Source organism: Trichosurus vulpecula, chromosome 5 (genome assembly GCF_011100635.1).
Source record: "Trichosurus vulpecula isolate mTriVul1 chromosome 5, mTriVul1.pri, whole genome shotgun sequence".
NCBI classification, from domain to species: domain Eukaryota; kingdom Metazoa; phylum Chordata; class Mammalia; order Diprotodontia; family Phalangeridae; genus Trichosurus; species Trichosurus vulpecula.
Window position 1 is genome coordinate 180957393 of NC_050577.1, and position 23888 is coordinate 180981280.

A 23888-nucleotide genomic window follows, 5' to 3' on the forward strand; every position below is an offset into this window, starting at 1 on the left:
AAGGGAGAAATATGGTCAGACTGTTGTTTTAGGAAGAGCAATTTGTCAGCTGTGTAGAGGATGGTGACCTAGAGAAAACAAAGTTGGGAAAAGCAGCAAGATTGAACCAAGTGTATTTAGAAAAAATCCCCATGCTGGGGATAATGCAACTGTGAGAACATTGAGGGATTGATACATAAAGTATATAAATAAAAGGAAAATACCAAAGGTGTATATAAAAAAAAAACTTAGAACATATTAACACAATTTTTAATGGCAACTGAGAACATATCAGCTACTATTAGGATACTTTCTCATCTATACAAACTCTTTCTGTTAGTCACCTATGCATGAATGAAGTACATCCTTGATGAGAATATTAGCAATACTCAACAATAGAAAATATCTTTTTAATTTTGCAATTAACTGAAATAAATTAAAGCAGTATGATATAGAGGATAGGACATAGGACTTGGAGTGAAGTTGTCTGAATCTTGATTCCAACATTTATTACTTTAGGTGACTCTGGGCAAATTACTTAACCTCCTTCTGCCTCATTTTCTCATCTATAAAATAGAGTTTATGACTTTCAATGACTTTCAAGTCCTCTTCTTTTCCATAGATCAAAATCTATAATCCTATAATGCTTTATGGAGAATATAAGGTCTCACTGTGCTTAGTGTTTATTAATTGTAAAAAAAAAATTCACTCAGTAGAGCAAAATAACCTCCTTAAAGACTCTTTTACAACAAATCTTTCACCCACACATTAAAATCCTTTAAGATTCCCTAAAACATATAAGAAAACATAATCCTGTTTAGCAGCCTTCTGAATATAAACAGTCAATTCATAAAAAAGGAAATGTATTCTCACCAAAACAGTTTTTCACTGTGATAGAAGAGTTTGTATGGAATCCATAATGAAGAGGGATTTTCTGTAGATTATTAGATTCTCCAGATGTTCCTGTTTGCATATAGTATTGTGCAGCAAACCCTGGACCATTGCAGAGCCACTGGGAAGAGATCTGTAACCACTCAAAAGTTTAGTTTGACCATATACACAAGAAAGATCAAGTGGATGAAGAATGTTGCCTGGATTGTGGCACACATTTAAATTAACAAAACATAGAGTTTGTTCATTATATCTGTATCTGGGACAGACAATGGAGATAGACAACAATTTTGGCCTAAAGTTAGACAGACTTGAGATAATCAGACTGAATTACCTTCAGAAAATTGTAAAGTTATTTTAAGGATTCCAAGATTCCTCTGGGGAAGAACAAAGGTTCATATTTTCAATACCAATATTCTGTTGCAATTACTATATGACAATGAGTCAAGGAATGTAGTTTAGGAAGAATTATAATTGATAATCACATCTCGGGCGATGGAGAGACACATAGTTGGTGTGAGTAGGCTACAGCATGTAACTAATGAGGAATGTCCTAGAAGAGCAGTTGTATAAGGCATCATTAAGGAACTATGTAATAGAACAAGAAGATGGGTTGATTACATGGCAAGAATAAGGGATCCCATGTGAATAGCTGTGAAAAAAATGAAGAGCTCTCATATATTGGGTGGACTCCCCATGGTGAATTTATGGGAGTCCATGAATAAGAATCATAGAGGATGGAGAGGCCTGGATGTGGGTGTAATCCACATCACTGGAAAGAACTTACAAATCACTGAGATTACAGATGCACTTAGATATATTTAAGAAAGGAGGATGGATTGATGAAGGGAAAGATCAGAGACAAGGAGGCAGATTAGGAGGCAATTACAATGTACTCTGCCAAAGGTGATAAGGACATAAGCTGAGTGGTGGTCTTATTAGTAGAGAAAATATAAAAGATACAGTCAATATTTTGGTAGAGTCAACAGGACTTGGAAATTAAAGCAATCTTAACCATTACCCCCACTTTTTCATTAATTCTCACTGTCTCCCTATCCGCCCATGCCCATGTCTCCTCCATCCTAAAAACAAAACAAAATGAAATTCACTCGATCCAACAATATCCAATAGTTATCATGATATATCTCTTCTCTCCTTTGTAGCCAGACTCCTTGAGAAAACCCTATGGAATTGGTGCTTCCATTTCCTCTTCTCTCACTTAATTTGAAACTCTCTAAAATCTGGCTTCCAACCTCATCATTCAAGTGAAAGTTCTCCCTCCAAAGTTTCTAATGATTTCACATAGTATCATAGGATCCCTTACCCTTGCCATTCATTTGATAAATATCATGGATTTTTTTTCTCAACCTTTACCCTTCTTGACCTCTATGCAGCTGTTTCAACAATCCGGCTAGCAGCTGTTGTGGGGGCGAAAGACCAACACAAGACCAACAGCAAGAACGCTGCCAAAGCCCAGGTTCTTCTGATGTGCTTTACTAAGGAAAGCAACGTTAAGGGGTTAACAAGCTTATTTTAATCCAGCATACAGACATCATTCATTTAGTTCAGGGGGGAAAGCCAGCACCCTGAACTTCAGAACAAAATACAAACAAATTACAAACATTAACAGACAGACCTTGTCTGATTCAAATCCCAATTCATAGTTACCAGAATTTAACAAAGTCGCAACATCTGGGTTATGAGCTGGGGGGCTCTTAACTACAGCTGCCCAGAGTCTCCATGCCACCAAGAGTGAGAGCCCTGTGCAAATGGCTCCATCTTCTCTTCTTATACCATTTCAGACATCATGAAACATCATCTGAATGACCAGAACTTAGGCTCCTATGATTGGCTCTTGAGTTATCACCTCCCCTTAGTACCCTGGGAGCTTCACACCCACATAGGCTTAACACCTAATAGGGGTTTGGGCCTGGGGCTTAGCACCTAATAAGACTCAATGAAATACACTGAATTAATCAAAGGAAATAAAAGCCAAACTCCTCAAGGGCACTTGGTTGAACTGAGTGCTAAGAGCCCATTTTGCTTACCAACACAGCAGCCTTCATCAATGCCAAAACCCTCTTCTGAATATTTTTCCCTCTCTAGGATTCTATGATACATCTTTTTCCTAGTTCTTACCTATCTGACCACTCATTCTTTATCTCCTGTGTTGGGTCTTCAAACAGATCATCTGTGGATGTACTAGGCACTTTTCTCTTTTCCTTCTAGAATATCTCATTTGCTAATCTCATCAGCTCCCATGGGTTTATCATATCTGCAGATGATTCTCAGGTCTGTTTTTCCAACCCTAACCCCTCTCCTGATTTCCAGTCTTACAGTTCCAACTTCCTATTGGATATCTCAAACTAGATGTCTCATATTCATCTCAAACTCAACATTTCTAGAATAGAACTCATTATATTTCTCCAACGTTACCCATTACTGTTAAGGGCACCACAATCTTCCCCATCACCCAAGCTCCAAATCTCAGCATGTCAATCCTTAATTTATCACTAAACAATCACCCCACGTATCCAGCCTATTGCCAGATCTTGTCATTTCTACCTTCACAGTGTCCTTCACACATGTTCCTTCCTGTCCATTCACACCATCACCACTCTGGTACAGTCCCTGATCACTTCACACTGAGACTATTGTAAGGGCCTTCTGGTTAGTTTCCCTGCCCAAGGCTCTCCCTAGTCCAATCCATCCTCCACTCAGCTACCAAAATGATCTCCCTGAAGCAAAGGTTCGACATGTCACTGGGTGTCACCCAGTCAACTCTAGTGCCTCTTTTCTAACCTCCAGGATAGAATATAAAATCCTGTTTAGCTGTTAAAGTCTTTCACAGCCTAACCCCTTCCTAACTTTCCAGTTTTCTAACACTTTATGTGGTTCCGTTTAATATACAGTCCAGCAGCCTTTGCCTGTTTGCTTTTCCTGGTACATAACACTCCCATCTCCTGGTTTTGTACCTCCTTGCTGGCTGTCCCTCATACTTGGAATGCTCTCACTTTCATCTCCTGGATTCTAGGACTTCCTTCAAAACTCAGATCAAATCCTCCTTCAAGCTAAGTGTGATGTGGCTACCAAAGAAACCAATTGTATGTTAAAGTACACTAAGACATGCGTGGTTTCCATGAATATAGAGGCCATAGCTGCACTCTACTGTCTTTGTCACACTGTTTCTGTAGTATTGTGGTCAGTTTTGAGTGCCATGGTTAGGAAAGATTTTCATAAACTGGAGATCATTCAGAGGAGGGCAACTGGAATAGAGAAGGACCTTGAGTACATATATGAGGAATGGTTAAAGGAAAGGAATGAACTGGGAATGTTTATCCTGGAGAATACTTGGGGGGAGAGGGAAAATTGTAGCTGACTTCATGTATTAGAAGGTCTGTGATTTGAAAAGGAATTAGATTTGTTTAGCACCAGAGGGTAGAACCAGGAGGAATGGGTAGAACTTCTAAAGAAACAAATTTAGGCTTAATATTAGAAAAAAACTGCTTAATAATTTGAACTATCTCTAAGTGGAATGGGCTGCTTGAGGATATAAGGAGTTCTTCTGCAGTAGCAATCAGCAAACAGAATCTGTATGCCCACTTTCTAGGTATATTAGAGGAGGGATTCTTTTCATAATATGGCTGGACTAGATGACAGTTTGAGGTCACTTCCAACTCTAATATCCTATGAGTCTGAGTCTAATATGAATCCAAGTTTATGCCCCCTTTTCATATTATTCCCTTATCATATCATGCCTCAGCCTTGGATCAGTCTCATGATTTGTCACCTTCTTAGCTATATATGTCCTGATTCATGAAGGTGGAGAAAATCATGCAACTGCTCTTACTGGATCCACTACTAATTTGTGTTATACAACCTTAACTGGGCCTTCACTGCTGCTAGGCAATCCTACTACATCTCCTAATCAACTTATTGTCCCACTCTCCACAGCAACTCTTCCAAACCTTTTCATCCCTCTTCAAACCTCCCCTGGGTCCACCTCTCTCCTTTCTCTCAGTTGAGAACCTTGACTCAAACTTTACAGAGAAAATCGTTGCCTTTGGCTATGGAGGCCATCTCTTTCCCTCTTCATCTCGTATCACTCAGGTGCCTTCTGCCACATGTTATTCCTTTACCTTGCTTCACATGATGAAAAGACCTTACTCTTTAATAAGGCTAACCCCATCAGCTGCTCAAGTGATCCCATTCCATCCCATCTCCTCCATCAGATTTTCCCCTGTGTCTTCCCCACGCTTTCAGTTATTTTCAATATCTCCCTCTCTGCTGGATTCTTTCCTGCTGCATTCAGACATACCCATGATTCCTCTATCCTGAAAAAAAAAAATGACCCCTCACTTGATCCTTCCATCCATGCTGACTGTTGTCCTGCATCGCTTCTGCCTTTTGTAGCTAAATTCCTCAAAATAACTGCCTATGATAGACACTTCCACTTTTTCTCCTTCCACTCTCCTTTTAACACCTTCCAATCTGACTTCTGACTTTATCACCTCACCAAGACTTCTTGCTCCAAAGTTACAAATGACCTCTTAGCTGCCAAATAACAATGGCCTTTTCTCAATCCTGATTCTCTTTCACCTCTCTGTAGCCTTTGGCATCGTTGGTCACTCTCTGCACTTTGATGCTCTCTTCTCTCTAGGTTTTTGAAGCACCGCTCTCTCCTGGTTCTCCTGCTACCTCTCTCACCTCTTCTTCTCTGTCTCCTTTACTGGATCCTCCTCCATATCACACCCTCTAACCATGGGTGTCCTTCAGGGTTCCATGCTGAGTCCTTTTCTCTTCTCCCTTTATATTACTTCACTTGATTTCATCAGCTCTCATGAATTTAATTACAATCACTGTGCTGATAATTCTCAGTTACCTTTCCTGCCCCAATCTCTCAGCTGATCTCTAATCTCACATTTCCAACTGCCTCTCAGATATCTCTAACTGGATGTCCAGTAGACCTCTTAAACTAAGCATGTCCAAAAGAGAACTCCTTATCTTTTCTCCTAAACCCTACCCCTCCCTCTTGCCTTCCCCATTACTGTAGAGGACACGACCACCCTCCTATTATCTCAGGCTTGCAAGCTAGAAGCCATCCTAGATCCCTCACTATCTTTTACCTTCCATATTCAAGCTGTTGCCAAAGCATGCCAATTTCACCTTTGCAACATCTCTCAAATACCACCCACTCCTCTCCTCTGATACTGTCCCAGCTTTAGTGCAGGGTCTCATCACCTCATTCCTTGATTACTGGAATAGCCTGTTGTTGGGTGTGGCTATGACTTTCTTTGGGGCATATGTCTAATAATAATTTTACTAGGTCAAAGGGTATGTACAGTTCAGCAACTTTATAATTTCAAATGCAAATTCAAGCTTTATCATTTCAAATTATTTTCCAGAATTGTTCTACTAATCTATAACTCCATCAGTAGCGTATCAGTGTACCTATCTGGTCACAATTCCTCCAACAAGTATTATTTTCCTCTTTTTTCATTTTTGCCAATTTAATGGGCCTTACATATAATATTAAGAATTTTTTAAAATTTGCCTCGTTATTAGCGATTTGGAGAAAGTCTTCATACAGTTGATAGCTTGTATTTCTTCATTTGAAAATTGCTTGTTCTTATCCTTTGACTACATATTGATTAGGAGAATGGTATAGATAGATACATAGAGAGAGATAGAGAGACAGATATACACACATATAAATTCTTTGTTTATCTTGCATAATAGAACTATCAGATAAAGATGCTGTGAAAATTTCTCCACATATTCATTTTCCTTATGCAAAGTTTTTCAATTTTATACAATCAATATTGTCCATTTTATATCAACAAATACATTAGGATCATCCTTATCCCTTTTTACATGAGAATTTTTCCACCTAGATGTAGCAAACATTCATAATTCCATATAATTCATAAAAGGAAGGTATCTGCTGCCTTTCTCCTCTGGATGTCTCATTTTTAAAAATGTTATGACATGACTTTGTATAATTAGGTCATGTATCCATTAGGATTTTTTTATGGTATGTGGTGTCAGATGTTGCTCTAGACTTCTTTCCTGTTTTCCTAGAAGCTTTTTTTAAAAAATAGAGTCATTACCCTAGTATTTGAGGATCTTGTTTTTAATACTATGCTACTACATTCAATTGCTTCTGGGTTTGTTTGTTTTTTAACCTAATCTGTTCCATCAATCAACTTTTCTATTTTTTTAAAACTTCCAAATAGCTTTAATGATTACTGCTTTGTAATATAATATAGTTTGAGAACTGGTACTGCTACTCCATTTCATTCCTATTTTTTTCATTATTTCCATGAAGATTCTTGACCTCTTGTTCTTTCCAGATTTATTCTGTTATTCTTTTGCTTAGCTTAAAACAAGTAAGTCCTTGGTAGTTTGATGAGTATGGAACTAAATCTGTAAATTAATTTAGATAGTGTTGCCCTTTTTTATTATTATATTAGCACATTTCAATCTTGAACAACTAATGTCCCTCTAATTATGAAAGACATCCTTTATTTCTCTTAAAAGTATTTCATTTGTTGTCGTTCAGTGGTGTCCAACTCTTCATGACCCCATGGACCATACTCTCCGCGGGATTTTCTTGGCAAAGATACTAGAGTGCTTTGTCTTTTCCTTCTCCAGTAGATTAAGGCGAACAGAAGTTAAGTGACTTGCCCAGAATCACACAAGTAGTAAGTGTCTGAGGCTAGATTTGAACTCAGGTCTTCCTGACTCCAGGCCCAGTGCTCTATCCACTGAGCTATCTAGTTGTGTTGAATGCATATAATTCCTGAGGATATCTTAGTAGGTAGGCTCCCAGATATTTTAGACATTTGAAGTATACAATGTTTCGCAATATTATATAATGAACTAATGAACAGAATCTCAAAACAGTAACATGGTACATGGGAAAACCATTTAGAGATGGATTTTGTAATGAAATTATTTGGATAATCCATTCCTAAGACTGAGTATCTGTAGCATATTTCACTTTGCCCAGTATATTTTATGTCCTATTTTTCCTCTGCTTATTTATAACTGACATAGTACCATGGGACATTAAACCATGTGAGTTTTTGCCAGTAATTGTGTGAATAGGTGATGGCACATGCATGAATCAAGGTATTTTATTATTTTAAAAAATAGAAAACAAAATCATGTGTATTTATGGAAAAAATAGGAATTTGTGATAAAGAATGAGTTTTTTGGTTCAAGCAACATCTGTATTAAGTTCTATTTTCAAGAAATTAAAAAACTCTCAATCATAAAGTAATGCCTCAAGCTTTAGAGATTATGATCAATACCCTTGTTATCCTTCAGGGAATGTTTTGCAGCTAAGTACTCTCAAAAACAGGTGCTATTTATGACTGGTGTAATACCCCCCAAAGATTTTAGTTTCCCTTAGCAAAGAAAACATCTGTCTGTTCCCCAACAATTATTCTCTTGGTAAACAGTCACCCTGTCTTGTCACCCTAAATAATTATCCTATCATCTTAGAACATAGAGATTACACTGAATTACAGTAAACAAATGTCACTGAATTTTAATATAGTTATTTTATTTTTTCATTATTCTGTTGGTTGAAATTAGACAAATTGAATACTTATTAGAAAAGTATGTTGGATAAGAGAACACCAAATATACATGAATCATTCATTTTTGAAAAGAAAAAACAGCATATTTATTGGAAAATGTGTAAATCAATTGTATATGGCATTTAAAATCTACTTCATTGCTTTAAAATTGAAAAGGAAGACTTAATTCTATATCATTTTAAATGGTTATATCCTAGCAACAATGCCAACAAACACATCATGTAAAAGTTAAAATGCAGTAGTGAAATGAGCCATATAAAGGAAGACTCAGTGACCATATAATATTTCAGTTTCTATTATATCTGGTAGCAATCTAGTTAAAAAGAAATGACAGTTGCCCTGAAGGAAATAAAGTGGAGATATTATTGTAGTAGTAGTTTGGAAGGAAAATTGCACTGTGTTTTGACTGGATTATTTTAAATCCTTGCAAACTATTCTCATGTCTCTGCAGTGCTACTTCTTTCCCCCCTTTATACAAATTAAGTTTATATCGTCTGAACTCATAGGGCCCAGGGGCCCTTTTGTGGCAGGGAGGAGGAAAAGGGGAATTAGAAAAAGAAAATATGACAGACAGTTTTGAGGGAAAAAAGGGTAATTTTCCTTCTGAGTCTATTCCTAAATGGGAGTCCTTCCGTGCAATATTTTGCTTCTGTGGAGCAGTCAGTCAGAATCAAGTGTAGGATTTTGCTGGATTGTGGGCTTTGGCACTGACAGGTTTTATTTTGGAGGGGAGAGAGCACAGGGAGGTAGAATGTGGGGAGGCTGGTATTTTAGCTCTATCAGCCCTGAAGGCAGAGTTAGCACTTGCAATGGGACAAAAGTATTCACAGTCATCAGAGAACTTTGCAGTCAGCTTCAATAACATCATTCCTTTTTTCTGCTTTTTTTTTCTCCTTTTTTTTTGGCAGCCAAGCTCTTAGTAGAACCATCTGTCTTTCTATTAGTATTTTTGAGTCCTGTTTTGAAGCCACTTTGCTTGGCAAAGTCACTTTCATCCTTGGAAACGATTTTTAAAAAAGTTCTGTGGCTCTTTGCCGAAGAAGAGTACTATGTAAAAATCCACATGGCTGTTCATTTTTGTTCTGAAAGAATATGGCTACTTTGTCTTTGTCTTGAATCAAATAAAGCAGGAGGTGGGACAAGCAGAAAATGTCTGGTGGGGAGTGAGAGGTGTGGATCAAATTTTAAGCAGCAAATTTGAAAACGTTATCATGTTGATTTTTATATGCTTCTATTGCTATATAAATGCCTTCTCAATGAGATTTCTTCAACTATTCTAGTAGATTGATTGGAAGGGAAATTACTTTTCTACTTAATTTTAATACCATTTTTTTCTAAGAATGAGTCAACCAATTGACATATGTGCCTTACCTTTTCCATTAAATATAAAATAACAGATCATTAGTGGTCATTGAAGATCCCACGACACTTTTTTTTTCCTAATATAGGGAGTTAGCATCCTGATCCTGGCTTAACTCCAGTTTGGGTAATTATATATTGCCTACCTAAACTCCCTTTGTGATCTCATTTGGATATTATATTCTTCATTTTCTGGCTGAAACTGCTGTGTAATGTTGCTATGTGCTTTTAAACAGCTGCCACGTTCCCTACCGAAGGTGGCTGAATTTCAGCTGTGGGTGAGCTGATCCCCATGGATGGTGTGTGTATGAATGCTATAGCACTCAAAAGACTAAATGCTTTAGAAAAGTTTGCAAAAGTTTTAGCTTTAACTATTTTTAATTGTTTCAAGCTGAATTAAAATTACCTCCTGTTAGCTGAAGATTTGTAAATTTGGTCTCAGTGCAATTTTCTAATTGGAAGGCAAGCTGATAATCTTTACCTTTCCCTCCTCACACCCACTTTCTAAGAAGAAAATTAAAAAATTTTATAATAGAAAAATGAGAAAATGTGAATTCTGTTTACTCATAAAGATTTTAGTTTTTTACATATATATTTATATTGCTTCATCTGGCTTATAGGTTTCTAAAGTGCAAAGATCATATGGCATGCATATCTAGAAGAATTATAAATACTATGTCTTAATGCTAAAAATGACTATATTATAATTTTTCAAATGAAGGAAAGGTTCTCACTAATTCATTTTGAATTTTTCTAACTTCAGGGGAAATGTTTCCCTCCCCTCCTTTAACTCCCTCCCCCCTACATTGAAAAAACCAACCATAACCTTTCTTTGGCTAAAAACATTTTAAATAGATATTTTGTCTTAACAAGAAGTTTTGAAGATTTCATTTTATTATGCTTACTTATTTGAAAATTGAATGTTAGTTAAGATTTGAAAAAAGGGGGGAGCTCTGCAGACTTAATGAATGTAATGCAAATTACTCTGATGAATCACCAATGATTGTAGGTGTATTGAATTTTTCTAGATACATAAGAAAATCCTTTACACTGTTTCAATGTATTTTAAAATAGCTTCTATGTTCCTTACTAAAGGCAGATAATTTTTAGCATTGATTAACTGAAAATAAGCTAACGTAAACAAATTATATATGTACATATACATTTATATGTACACATATCTACATATATATTTAAAATGCAGATATGTATTTTTGATATAGTTAAGACATGCAGTTTTACATGGCATTCACAGAAGTCTGATATCAGAAGAGGCATTAATACTTCCCCCCACTCTGTATTTTTCAGACTGAGTACTGTGTTTGAGAATGACACATTTTAAGAAAGATGTTGACTAAACTACATCCAGAGACAGACAATAAGGATGGTGAGGTGTTTGGAAGTCTGCAACATGTCATATGAAAAAGAGTTGGGTTGTTTAGCTTGGAAAAGAGAAAACTAAGTGTTGACATGACAACTGTCCCCACATGACAACCGGCCCCACTACATGTAGGGCTATGATTTGGAAGAAAAATTATACTTACCCTGTATTCCTTCAGAGAGTAGAACTAGGACCAAGTAATTGATTTATTCACTCAACAGCTATTAATTAAATGTTCACCATATGCAGAGCACTGTACTAGGCACTGGAAGGGATACCAAGATAATTAGACTTTTTTTTTATAGAAAGGGAGATAATCCTTCCTTACCTCAGCAAAGGAAGACCTTTTTAAGTAATTAGAGCATTACAACAGTAGACAGGCTGCTTTGCAAAGGAGTGAACCCACTGGATGTGTACAAGTAGAAGTTAGATGACCATGATGTAGACAGGTTTCCTGGATTTGGTGGGAGATTGAACTAAGTGGCTTCTAAAGTAACTGTGTCTAAAGTCCCATATCCTATTATTCTATAATTAAGGTGATTCCATAGTTTGAATATCGAATGAGAAGTCCCAACATAGTAAATGGACTAAACACCTTCATTTTCCTTGAAGGAAAAAAAAGAATTCTCCCTTTGATTAGTTTTCTCATGTTCAGCAGGTTCAAGGTCAGCTGCCTCCATTAATGATTCCAGTATTCCCTCCAGACCAGCGAACACTGGCAGCAGCTGCCCAGCAAGGATTCCTCCTTCCTCCAGGCTTCAGCTACAAGGCAGGATGTAGTAAGTACTGTTGATTTTCCATTTGGGAGTGGGTGGAGGGTGGGTTTATGCCATTTGCTATTAATGCCCCACCAAGAAGTGAGCTCACAGATATATCACATTTATTTTAAAAAGACTATACTAGGAGGGTGTGGAAAGGGATTTAAGTTAATATTAAATTGAGCATAAATGGTATATGTTTTATTGAAGGGAGGATTTATACTGTGTTATTTAGATTCAAAGCTCCCTGAACTAGAACTCATTATCAATATATTTTCAAATTATTGATGGTTTTAAAATTATTTAAAGATTGAATATGGCTCCACATATACACTGCACAATATATGCATATGCTATATAATCTATATTTTTAACAAAATCTTGTATATTCTGAGGTCAGTTTAGGGAAAATATAGTTTGAAAACTTGAAACATTGACATCAAAATTACATACTTAGAATATATGTCTTGATAGATCAAGATGCACAGCTCAGATTTTAAAATGTGGCCAAACTGATGAACTTGAATTTAATTTCACTCAAATATGATGACTAGTCTGAAGAGCATAGAAATGTGATTCATTTGTAATATTGTTAACTGATAATTTCAGAGTCCTTGTGAAAATAGATATGGGACATATACTGTTCTAAAATTTAGAATAAAAAAGTGTTCAAGAAATTCTAGTAAAATTGAACTCACGTATGGGAATAATGCCTTATCATTCTGCTATCTATTTCTTAAGTGAGGGTTGTTTATGACTTCTCTAATGGAATGCGAGTCTTGGCTTTGGCAAGGAGAATGAATGCATGAAAAGCATTTATCAAATGCTTACTATGTGCCAATCACTATGTAAAGAGCTAGAGATACAGAGTGAAAATCAAGACAGTCTCTTCTTTCAAGGTGCTTGCATTTTAATTAGGGGAAATAACACATATAGGAAGGTTTAGCTGCAAATGAAAAGGAAAGGTGTAGTGGTCCTTAGTGCATAGTAAAGGGTGAAAGACAAAACCTAAGAGTATTTGGGTTGAAATGGCAGGTCAAATGGCAATACTCTGGAGCCTGGTGAACATAACATCTGGGCAGATGGTAAGGACTGCTAGACCCCTTCTGTCACCCTTCATTGTGTATGTAGAATTCAGGTCAACATCAGTTTTGACTTTGGCATTATTGTAGATTCCCATCAGTTGATGTTTCTGTATTTCCAGTCTCCTACTTATTATTTCTTCATGTTCTTCAAAAGCTTTCCAGCATTTTTACAAGCATGTCATTTTTCTGGTTTTTATAATGTTACTATGTTACTGTTTCTGTATTCCCATCACTTTAAAGAAATACAGTGTAGGTGTCAGAAAAAAATTAACAAATCATTTTGGAGTTAGTGAATTTTAGTACTGCTAGTGATATATGAGTTAGATGTGTGCCTATGTGATTATGTTTTCTTGTAACTTTTTTCCAGTGTTCCCAAATCTAGTTTGGATTATGCTTACCTCTAAATTTGTCTACCATTACAGTCTGCACACTGAACTGCTAATTAGTTGATAAATGCCCTAATTTTAATGTGATAATAAAGTATTTTGGTAATAAAGTATTACAAAACTAGAGGAAGTGGATAAAGGGCTAAATATGAAACCTCAAAGACCTAAATATGAGCCTTTTCTCTGCATTAGCCCTTGCCACAGGCAACTTTCTAAAACTATAAATTACCAAGGAATTGCTGTTCCGAATTTGTGGAGGGAGTCCACAGGGGGAGTTCCCCACCAACGTGAAATCACAGATCTGGATTTCACTCTTCTCCTCTGCCTCTTTCCCTCCCACAAATGCAATTTCTATTCTGTTGTTTTATAAAAGGCAATTTTAAAATATTTTTCTATTTTCTATTTATTTTTAATAATGATTTTTGTTACCCATTTTATTTTGGTAAATATGAAACTATTGTCTAAACTATCGATCCTGTCAATCAGGAGTAGCAATATCTGAATACAGACTGGGTTGGTTCTACCAGTGGTTTTCTTTCTTAAAGAAAAGAACTAAATCCCATTATAGAATACTACCCTAAGGAGAAAGCCTCACCAAATACGAATATTACCATAACAAGAGGCCTGGAAAAGGTCAAAAACACTTCTACCTCATTCCCATTAGACAGATTTAATTTGTTCTGCATCGATGCAGCATGGCTTCTTTTTCCCCAGCCTAAAAATTGTTAGCATAGTAAGCATATGATGTTCATATGCTACCTTCAGTACTTAAAATTTCAAGTAATATACCATCTTTTTTGTAACCTTGGAAATCAAACAGAATAAAGTCTCCGCTGCTCCTGGCAAGCTAGGTACTAATAGCATGCCAACATCTAGAACTGAGCAGAAGCCAGTAGAAAAAGGAAGCTCTGCCCTGGTTGATTCCCTGGCACATCTGACTTGGTTTGAATGAGAGGCTGAGTTGAAGTGAAAAGTAGTCAAGAATTCTCTTTAACTACATTATACGTCAAGAATGGGATGGGGAAGAATAAAAAGATAAACGGTAACCTATCCTATTTTATACCAGACTTTATGCAAGCTATGTAGAATTTCCTTTTGATAATTGCTTTTAGTTAATAGTAATGGTGACTGGTTTTCAGTACAAGTGATACCAACAGAATTTTTAATGTCATTGTTGAGCTTCTGACAAGGAGAAAGTGTATCCATAGTTTATCCATCATGCTTCTAATCAGAATCTAAGTAGGGAAAAATATGGAGGATAAAAGCATTGGTGTACAAGTAAAGAGACAGGTTCAAGTCTCATTCTGTTATTATTTGTATGACTGGAGGGAGAAATCATTTAACGTCGCTAAGATTCAGTTTCCTCTTCTTTAAATAATGATAATGATATTGATAATGAGATTTCTGAATCCTATGTTATAGGTTGTTATGTCATTATTAGGAAAACATAATATAAATGTCTTTATTATAATGATCAATTTTTCTATTCCTTTTATTCCTCCGTTATTCTTTTATAATATGATGTGTTCATCTTTTTGGAATTATAAAGGAATCTTGGAATCACCCCAAGGGGAGAAACAGGTTAAGAAGCAAAACAAACTAAAGTGATGTTACTATTTCAAATGCACAAATATTTATATTTATGATGCGTACCCCCCCCCCCCGCTTCCAAAAAGGATTCGAAATGTCCTCTAAAGTTAAGACACATACAACCTGGACAATTAACAAAAAGTGAAGGACAAAAATAAGTTAAAAAAAGGAAGCAGGAAAAATAGATGTATTAGGTAATTAGGACACATTCATTTCTATATTTAGGAATTGAATTAAGTTCAGAAGCACTTAGGGAAGTATGTTGTGTTGTTGTTGTGTGATAAGAAGAATATGAATGGGGGTAGCTTCTTTCCTAGAAATGAATTCTAGAGAAAAAAAAATATATTTTACAAAGGTTCTTACTTGAGGGACACAGGATAACATAACAGCCAACGTCTTCATCTATGATTTTTCAAAAGGTATAGAAATGTATTCTGAGCAGATATTTCTTAAACCAACCCCCATATAAGCCAGAGGCATAAGATTAAATCTTGACTCAGTGAAGGTATTTCTACAGGAAACTAAGATAGTATCAACCAGGTATACTATATAGAGAATATAACAACATGGAACTTCAATTTTAAAAATCTGGGTAAGTGATTGTTAGGCCCAAGGGCCACTAGGCTATCTTTCTTAAATATTATGTTTTAAGGAAGCTTTTAGTATGTATTATGTAACAATGACTACCCTGGCCCCCATTCCCTGAAGACTAGACATGTTACATTTTACCTTTCCTTTTAGGTTCACCCATACCCTTAAGGCAGAAGTGTCTAACATTTGCCCCAGTCTGGAATACTCCCAAGTGCAGACCAAAGCAAATTAAAATCTAATCAGGAACAATTTAACAAAATAAATAAAAATACAATAGAACATAGATGATGTTCATATGTAGTTTTCTAAATCTATGGCCCACAAGGATCCTCATGTACCATTCAGTAGCTCCCATTTCTATTTTAATTTGACACAACTACCTTAAAGGAATCTGGGGTATCCAGTCTCTATACCACTGGCTCCAGCCCCCACTGATTTGTTTCTTCAGTGTCAGGGGTTCCCTACATCCTAATTTAGTTTTATTGCTTAACAGTCAGATTAGCTTTTATAAATGAATATTTACTTCAATGGAATAGTAAGAACAAGCATATTAAGACACCCTGTAATACCTGGGGGAGGGAGTATCATCACCGCAACACAACCTCAGTCTTTATGATAGGGGTAAAGGGAATGTAATAAGCATTTATAAAGCACTATATGCCAAACGCTGTGCTAAACACTTTACAAATATTATCTCATTTAATAGGGAGGGGGATTAGGTTCCCTGCTCAGCTTAGTTCCTATTTAGAACAGTACTACCAAGTTGCAAGTCAAAGACTTAAGCCCTTTGTGCTCAGGGGTCAGGTACTTTGATTTCGAAAATCTCCCTTGTTGAGCCGGTTAAAACATTTGGGCTAGAATCCTTCCTCCAAGGTTGCCATGGCTCGTCTGCATCTGGTAGGGATCAAAGTTTTGATTATCCTGCACCTAGAAATGAAATGGACAAAATAAATAAATAAACAAATGCCCAGACAAGAACAAAACCTAAATCCCATTTCTTGGAGACATGGGGTCTAAGAGTAAAGAGTGGGAAGTTGTTATCTTTCCCTTACCCAGTTCAGTTCATGGTACTCATGCCATGGTTGAACAGGACAACCCCTTTGGGAACAGCTGGAAAGAGTGCATATCACAATCTGGTAGTTTTAAAGACAGAGTTTGTTCCAGCTGTGCAGTCAATGGAAAAGCTTGCTCCCACCCATGTCGTAGGGGAACACAGAAGCAGGTCTCTTGCATTTCCCATGTGGGTGCCTCCATGTGAAGTGATGTTGGCATACACAAAGCAAATCTTCTGTGCCAATCAGAAGTAGGATCGCATTTGTGAATGACCACTCCATTTCCAGCTTGGTTAAGATAGGGAGATTAAATATCAAGGAAAAGAAAAGAATGAAGAATGAAATAAAAAATTGGAATTTGACATCCATATTTTGCCTAAATGGAAGATCAGCCTACTTTTGCACAGATGTGGGCTATGAGGATATGAACACATTTTTTTCCTTAGAGAAAGATATTTAAATGAGTTTTTTATCAATATGTTCAAATATTTGACAAATATTCTGTTACAACCATAGCATTCTGTATCATAGGGAATGGAAGAGACTCTTGCCTTGAAAAAAACTTGGGGCAGATGTTATCAATAGCTTTCTTCAACAATTAAACAATCTTGGAATGATCCCTTTCAACTCTGTGTGTGATAGGACTGCATCCTGATGAACCCAAGAAAACAAGTTAGTTGCAAATTATGTCCCCAAGGTTCTGAATGAATTCAGCTGTTAGAGTTATTTAGCATTGTCCATTTATGTTTTTTTTAAAATGGTGCCAAATACATTTTCAAATGTAATATGATTATTTGAAGCTAATTTTTTTTTCTAACAACAATAAGCCAATAGATGTCTTTCATCGTATCAGAATTCTTAAGGTCATTCCTAGTTAGAGATGATAAAACCATGCCCTCAGCATTAAGGAGAATGCTTGCCTTTCTATTTTCTATTGCTGTTTCAATATTGATGTAGATAGATTTTATGGACATGATTACGGTCTACAGTGGTGATGGGAACTTTACAGCTAAAGGAAATTCAAGCGAAGAGAAATAATGTTGCCTCGTCATTTATCAAACCTATATGTGCTTGCAGTTTTGTCAAGTATGAAGAACTGACAGGTTTTGGTTTGGTTTTGTCTAGTGCTTATCACTAAACCTGGCACATAGTAAACACCTAATAAATGGTGGTTGATTTGATTTGACTTGTTTTGTATTCTATAGCATGGCATATAGGCCAAGATTAATGGTTTGGTCCAAAGTTTCTGTCTATAGTATCAGAAATTAGTGAAAGATCAATGAATTCTATAAAAAGCATTACAGTAAAATTATATTTTAGACTCAGATTAAGAATAGTGTCTCTTCATTTTATATCGCATAAAAGGAAATCTTAACTGGAGCACAAGTACTTTAAACTCATCCTTTTAAGTAATATAGACATGGAAAATGGGCTAGAAACAGAAAATGAACAAAAATAAAATTGTTCTTTCTCTCTTCCTTACTAAGTTAGCAGTGTAGTATGATTTCTCATCTGCTTCTTTACAATAATAAGAACCAAGTATTATCAAGCACATGCTTACCCTAGTCATCATGTACTCCACCCAAACCCAGAGGGCACCCATGGGGTAATGTCAACCTCTTTGGTTATCTACTAACTACTTATTTACCAGAATGCCACCTTTTTTGTGGGTGATAGCACTCTTATTCTAAGAATGCTGTGCATGGATTCATAAACTAAACTCCAAGCTACTAAAACACGAACCAGTTAATAAACAGAAACAAATCACCAACTCCGCTCTCTTCTGTTCCCTGCTACATTTTGAAGGAATTAAATCACACAAGCATAGGATAATGATACTGACCTCTCAAACATGACATATATATATATATATATATATATATATATATATATATATATATATATCGATTATTTTAATCACAACTGTAGGAGAAAAAAGAATAAAAGTTAAAAATATTCAAATAACCACCACATTGTCTTGCTGTCTATACTCCTGCTAGACCCAGCAATAATATTCTTTTGGTCAACAAACAAGTCAACCTAAGGATTTTTAAAAGACATGTTTTAGTTACTTAAGTCCACACTTTCCCCTCAGCACCTTCTGTAGGGAGTTGGCAGGCTATTCTTCAAGATTTTTCTATTCATGGCTATACCTCTCAAAAGGCAATGACCAGTTAATGGGGAATTCATGACCTAGGATACTGTGATTGGTCTCTATTTCTTGTTGCTGTTCAGTCATGTCTGAGTCTCTGTGACCCCATTTTGGGGTTCTCTTGGTTTTTCTTGCCATTTCCTTTGCCAGCTCATTTTATAGATGAAGAATTGAGGCAAATAGGGTTAAATGATTTGCCCAGGGTCACACAGCTACTAAGTGTCTGAGGCTGGACTTCATCTCATGAAGATGAATCTTCCTGATTCCAAGTCCAGTGCTCTATCCACTGTGCCACCTAGTGAACCTCTTATTCTATCACTTCATCTCTTACTCCAAGGTAAACACCACAATCTGACCCAGAAGCAGACTTCCCATTTTACCTGATACCGGGACACTGGCTGCCTTAGCATGGTGAGGGCTCCCACTTCTCTTGCTGCATACATCCATGAATTGTCTCACAATTCTGTGCTGCCCTAGTAGGGTAGCCTCATTATCCGAGTATTATAGCTTTAGGGTAAGGCTCAGGCTTTACCACAGTGGCCGTTATTTCATCATCTTTGTCTCCATTTCTCCTCAAATTTTTATATCATTCATAAGCTAGATCATTCTTCTCCTCCCAGGCTGATGGCTCATCAACTGTGGGTGATGAAAGCAAAGCGTAATTATAACCACTGGCCATACTAGAATGAAAATCATTCAATAATATTAGAACACTTTAATAGAAATACGATAGGACCTGCAGAACAAACAATTTTCATTTAATTGACATGATAATATTAATATTTTATTCCCATGACTTTATTTTAATTTCATATTACATTTATATATCCCAGAATAAAATCACATAGTGTTTTTAATCTAAAAATATTTTTAGACTTGTTAAGCAATAAGGTTGAAATCAGAGGTGTGCTGGTAAATGTTTAATAACCAGCTTTCTGGTGGTAGGGAGGGAGACTGTTCACACAATACCCTTTGAAGTTAAAAATGCATTATTAAAATTTTCTCCATCACTTTTTCTTAGGACTCAACAATCAACAAAACAATAAATCAAGCTCTGACTTGTTTGTCAACTTCTGAGGTGTAAATTCTCATGCTGAAAATTTAACAGTCAGCTTTTCTGAGCTGATCTGAGTCAGCATGAGCACAACAATGGTTAGAATAATCTAGTAACAAGCATGTTATGGAAGTTAAGACTTTAAATATAAAATAAGGAGAGATATTGAGAATTTGCCATCAAACTAAGATTTTATCTATAGTCACTTCAAAATAACTGCTTAAATTAGTCAATTCATAAAATTGAATAAAAGACAAATCAGACTGATGGTAGTTATTTGACTTCTCAATTCAATCTAAATGCGTAGTAAAAATCAGATAGCCTTAAAATAGACACAGCCTATATAAGAGTGATCCCTGCCATGTATTGGAAAGAGCAATGGATTTGAAGTCGAAGATGTGGGTGCAAATGCAAGCTCTGTCACTAACTGGCCACATAATCATGGAAAATCAGTTAACCTCTCTGTGCTTCAATTTACTCAGGTAAAAAATGGGAATAATGATCACTACATTTATGGGATTGTTGTGAGAAAAGCACTTTGTAAATCTTCAAGTCACAAGTACATGTAAGTTAATATGACGTGTTCAGATACTTGGAAATTGTGATTTGAAATAATTTATAGATCATAGCTTCTCTTACTGGAGGAAAAAAAGGGAATATCTAAATTACATACATAGGTACTTAGATGTGTCCATGATTATACTGTGATGTCACTGAACCCTCTTCTAGTGAAGATCACAACCTCTCCATGATATTAACTGCTGGCTCTTAAGGAGCTTACATTCTAATGGGGAAAACAATACATAAAAGGGAGCATAGAGGGGGAGGAGGTGGGAAGAAAAGATATTTCCATTGGGGAATGGTGGTGAAGTCTGGAAAGAGTCAGAAGCCAGAAAGGGAATGCAGGATGGCCAGTGGCAGACTGTATTATCTTTTATTCCTCAGTATATTACCTTTTTAACTATTTTTCTGTCCATTTGTGTCTCTGTGCTATTGCTGGTTCATTTTTACTAATACTTTGCCATGAAGATACATCTCCCTTATATTTTTTCTACTTTTTTGAGAATGGTGTAGTTTATAGCCATATAGAGTGTAAATTTGTAACAATAGTGTTCTAAATATAGGTAATATATACATATAGAGAGAGTATATCTATTTTTACATATTTATACACACACACACACATATGTGCCACTTGAAATCATTGAAAGCACTGAGCAATTTCCTATTATAATCTGGCCCAATTTCTTTCTGCACATCAGTCTGGGCCCAATTCATCTTCTATTTGCAGTGCCTGCCCAAGTGGGTGTGGTTTTTTAAATCTCTTCATATTTTTGTTATTTAATAACATCAATTTCCAGAAGATTTTGAGTTACAAATTTTCTCCGTTTCTACGCTCCCCCCCAAGATGGCATATATTCTGATTGCCCCATTCCCCAGTCTTCCCTTCCTTCTGTTGCCCCACTCCCTCCCCCCATTCCCTTTCCCCTTAATTTCTTGTAGGGCAAGATAAATTTCTATAGCTCATTGCCTGTATATCTTATTTCCCAGCTGCATGTAAAAACAACTTTTTTTTAAGCATTTGTTTTTGGAACTTTGAGTTCTTCCTTCTTCCCTCCCCACCCACCCTCCTTGAGAAGGCAAGCAATTCAACATAGGCCACACATGTATCATTATGCAAAACACTTCCATAATAGTCATGTTGTGAAAGACTATTTCCCTCCATCCTATCCTGTTCCCCTTTATTCAATTTTCACCCTTGACCCTGTCCCTTTTCAAAAGTGTTTGCTTTTGATTACCTCCTCCCCCATTCTACCCTCCTTTCTATCATCCCCACCTCTTATCCCCTTTCCCCCTATTTTTCCCGTAGGGTAAGATACCCAGTTGAATGTGTATGTTATTCCCTCCTTAGGTGAAATTCAATGAGAGCAAGATTCACTCATTCCCTTTCACCTGCCCCCTCTTTCCTTCCATTATAACTACTTTTTCTTCCACTTTTATGTGAGATAATTTACCCCATTCTATCTCTCCCTTTCTCCTTCTCCCAATATATTCCTCTCTCACCCCTTAATTTTATTTTTTTTAGGTATCATCCCTTCATATTAAACTCACCCTGTCTATATATATGTATATACCCTTCAGCTATCCTAATACTGAGAAAGGTATCATGAGTTACAAATATCATCTTTCCATGTAGGAATGTAAACAAAACAGTTCAACTTTAGTAAGTCCCTTAGGATTTCTCTTTCCTGTTTATTTTTTCATGCTTCTATTGATTCTTGTACTTTGAAAGTCAAATTTTCTTTTCAGCTCTGGTTATTTTCATCGAGAAAGCTTAAAAGTCCTCTATTTTATTAAAAATCCATATTTTGCCTTGGAATATTATATTCAGTTTTGCTGGGTAGGTGATTCTTGGTTTTAACCCTAGCTCCTTTGACTTCTGTAATGTCATATTCCAAGCTCTTCGATCCTGTAAAGTAGAAGCTGCTAGATTTTGTGTTATCCTGATTGTGTTTCCACACCAAGTGGGTGTGTTTTGATAGTGCAGTGGTCCTAAGATCTTACTAACATGAGTATGCCAGGCAGTGATAAGATTGTAATCCATGTATGCTTTCTCATCCTATGAAGATTTTGTCTACAATCTTCTGCAAATCTTCAACAACGGCAAGCCAGTCAGTGTGCTGTAGACTTTCTCTTAGATCTTATGACATTATATAGATAGTATTAGAATACATGAGTTATGCATCAGATAGTTATTTCCTCTGTCTTGCCATAAGATTGATCATCTATCTTTGCAGGTCATATATTTCTCAGATGGTACCCTTTATACAGTTCTTGATTGGTCATGTACTTCAGCCTGCTGATGTCTACATGTACTGCATTTTGGGTGTTGTATAAATTTAATTCTTCAGGAACTAGTATTTTGTGGTTTGTTGTTATAAAGCATCACTGGCAGAAACATTATGAAATGGTGACTCTTTGTTTCATAAATGGATTAGAAGATAGATAGACTAAGCAATTTAGCAGGTTACCTGTTTACCCTGAATTTTGCTATTTTTCTTTATAGCAGTAATGTAAAGACTTTATAGCATTTCACAGCAGAATGTGATTAATATACTTTCACCTGCCTATAGGTTTATTAAGTCAAAAAATGCCTGAGTTTGCCAAACAAATTGACTGCAAGGATGTTGGTGCCCTTGATAGAAAAAGGGATGCTTAAAAGAGGACTGGCTTTGGGGAAACAAGATAAGTTCTGCTTTGCACATTTTGAGTTTGAGATGACAGTTCAAAAAGGAAACCAAGACTGGATATATAACATTGTGAGTCAACTGCATAAAGGTGATCACTGGACCTGTAAAAGTTTACGAGATTGCCAAGGGAGAGGGGAAAAAGAGGAAAGAGCTTATAGGATAAAGCCTTGGGGTATATCCACAGTTGGAGGATGCTACATGGATCATGATACAGCAGAGAAGTAAGGAGCAGGCCAATCAGTGGGAGGAGAGCAGGATATTGAAAACCTAGAGAAGAAAGTAGTGTCAGTAGTGTCAAATGCTGTAGAAAGGTCAAGAAGGATGAGGACAGAGAAGAAATATTTGATATTGATATAGAATCAATCTATTCTTTGCAGGAAATTTTCTGTCACTAGCCACTGCCTTAGATGAACATACACCTTCTAGCTTAAAACTTCTATTGTTGTTAATAGCCGGCCCATAAATGTTTATTAAGCACCTACTATGGCTCAGGCAATGCACTAAGCACTAGAGATACAATAAAAGTTAAAAAAATAGTCCCTGATCTCCAAGAGCTCACAGTATAATGGGACAGACAATACGCAAACTATTGTGTATTTTAAAAATAGCCATGTTCAACATACATTGGAAATAATCAACAGAGAGCAAGCATTAGAATGAAAGAGTATTGGGAATGGTTTCCTATAGTAGGTGGAATTTTAGTTGAGTCTTGAGGGATTCCAGAAGGTGGAGATTAGGAGGGACAACATTTC

The 23888-nt window shown here is 36.3% G+C and overlaps 1 protein-coding gene across 1 annotated transcript in view; it reads left to right on the plus strand.

Annotated features, from left to right (window-relative positions):
- SOX5 (SRY-box transcription factor 5) overlaps positions 1–23888 on the plus strand; it is a 491049-nt gene that overhangs the window by 319279 nt on the left and 147882 nt on the right. The window contains exon 7 of the mRNA XM_036761148.1: positions 11876–11996. Within this exon, the coding sequence (XP_036617043.1) occupies positions 11876–11996 (121 nt within the window). The remainder of the gene's footprint in view (positions 1–11875; positions 11997–23888) is intronic.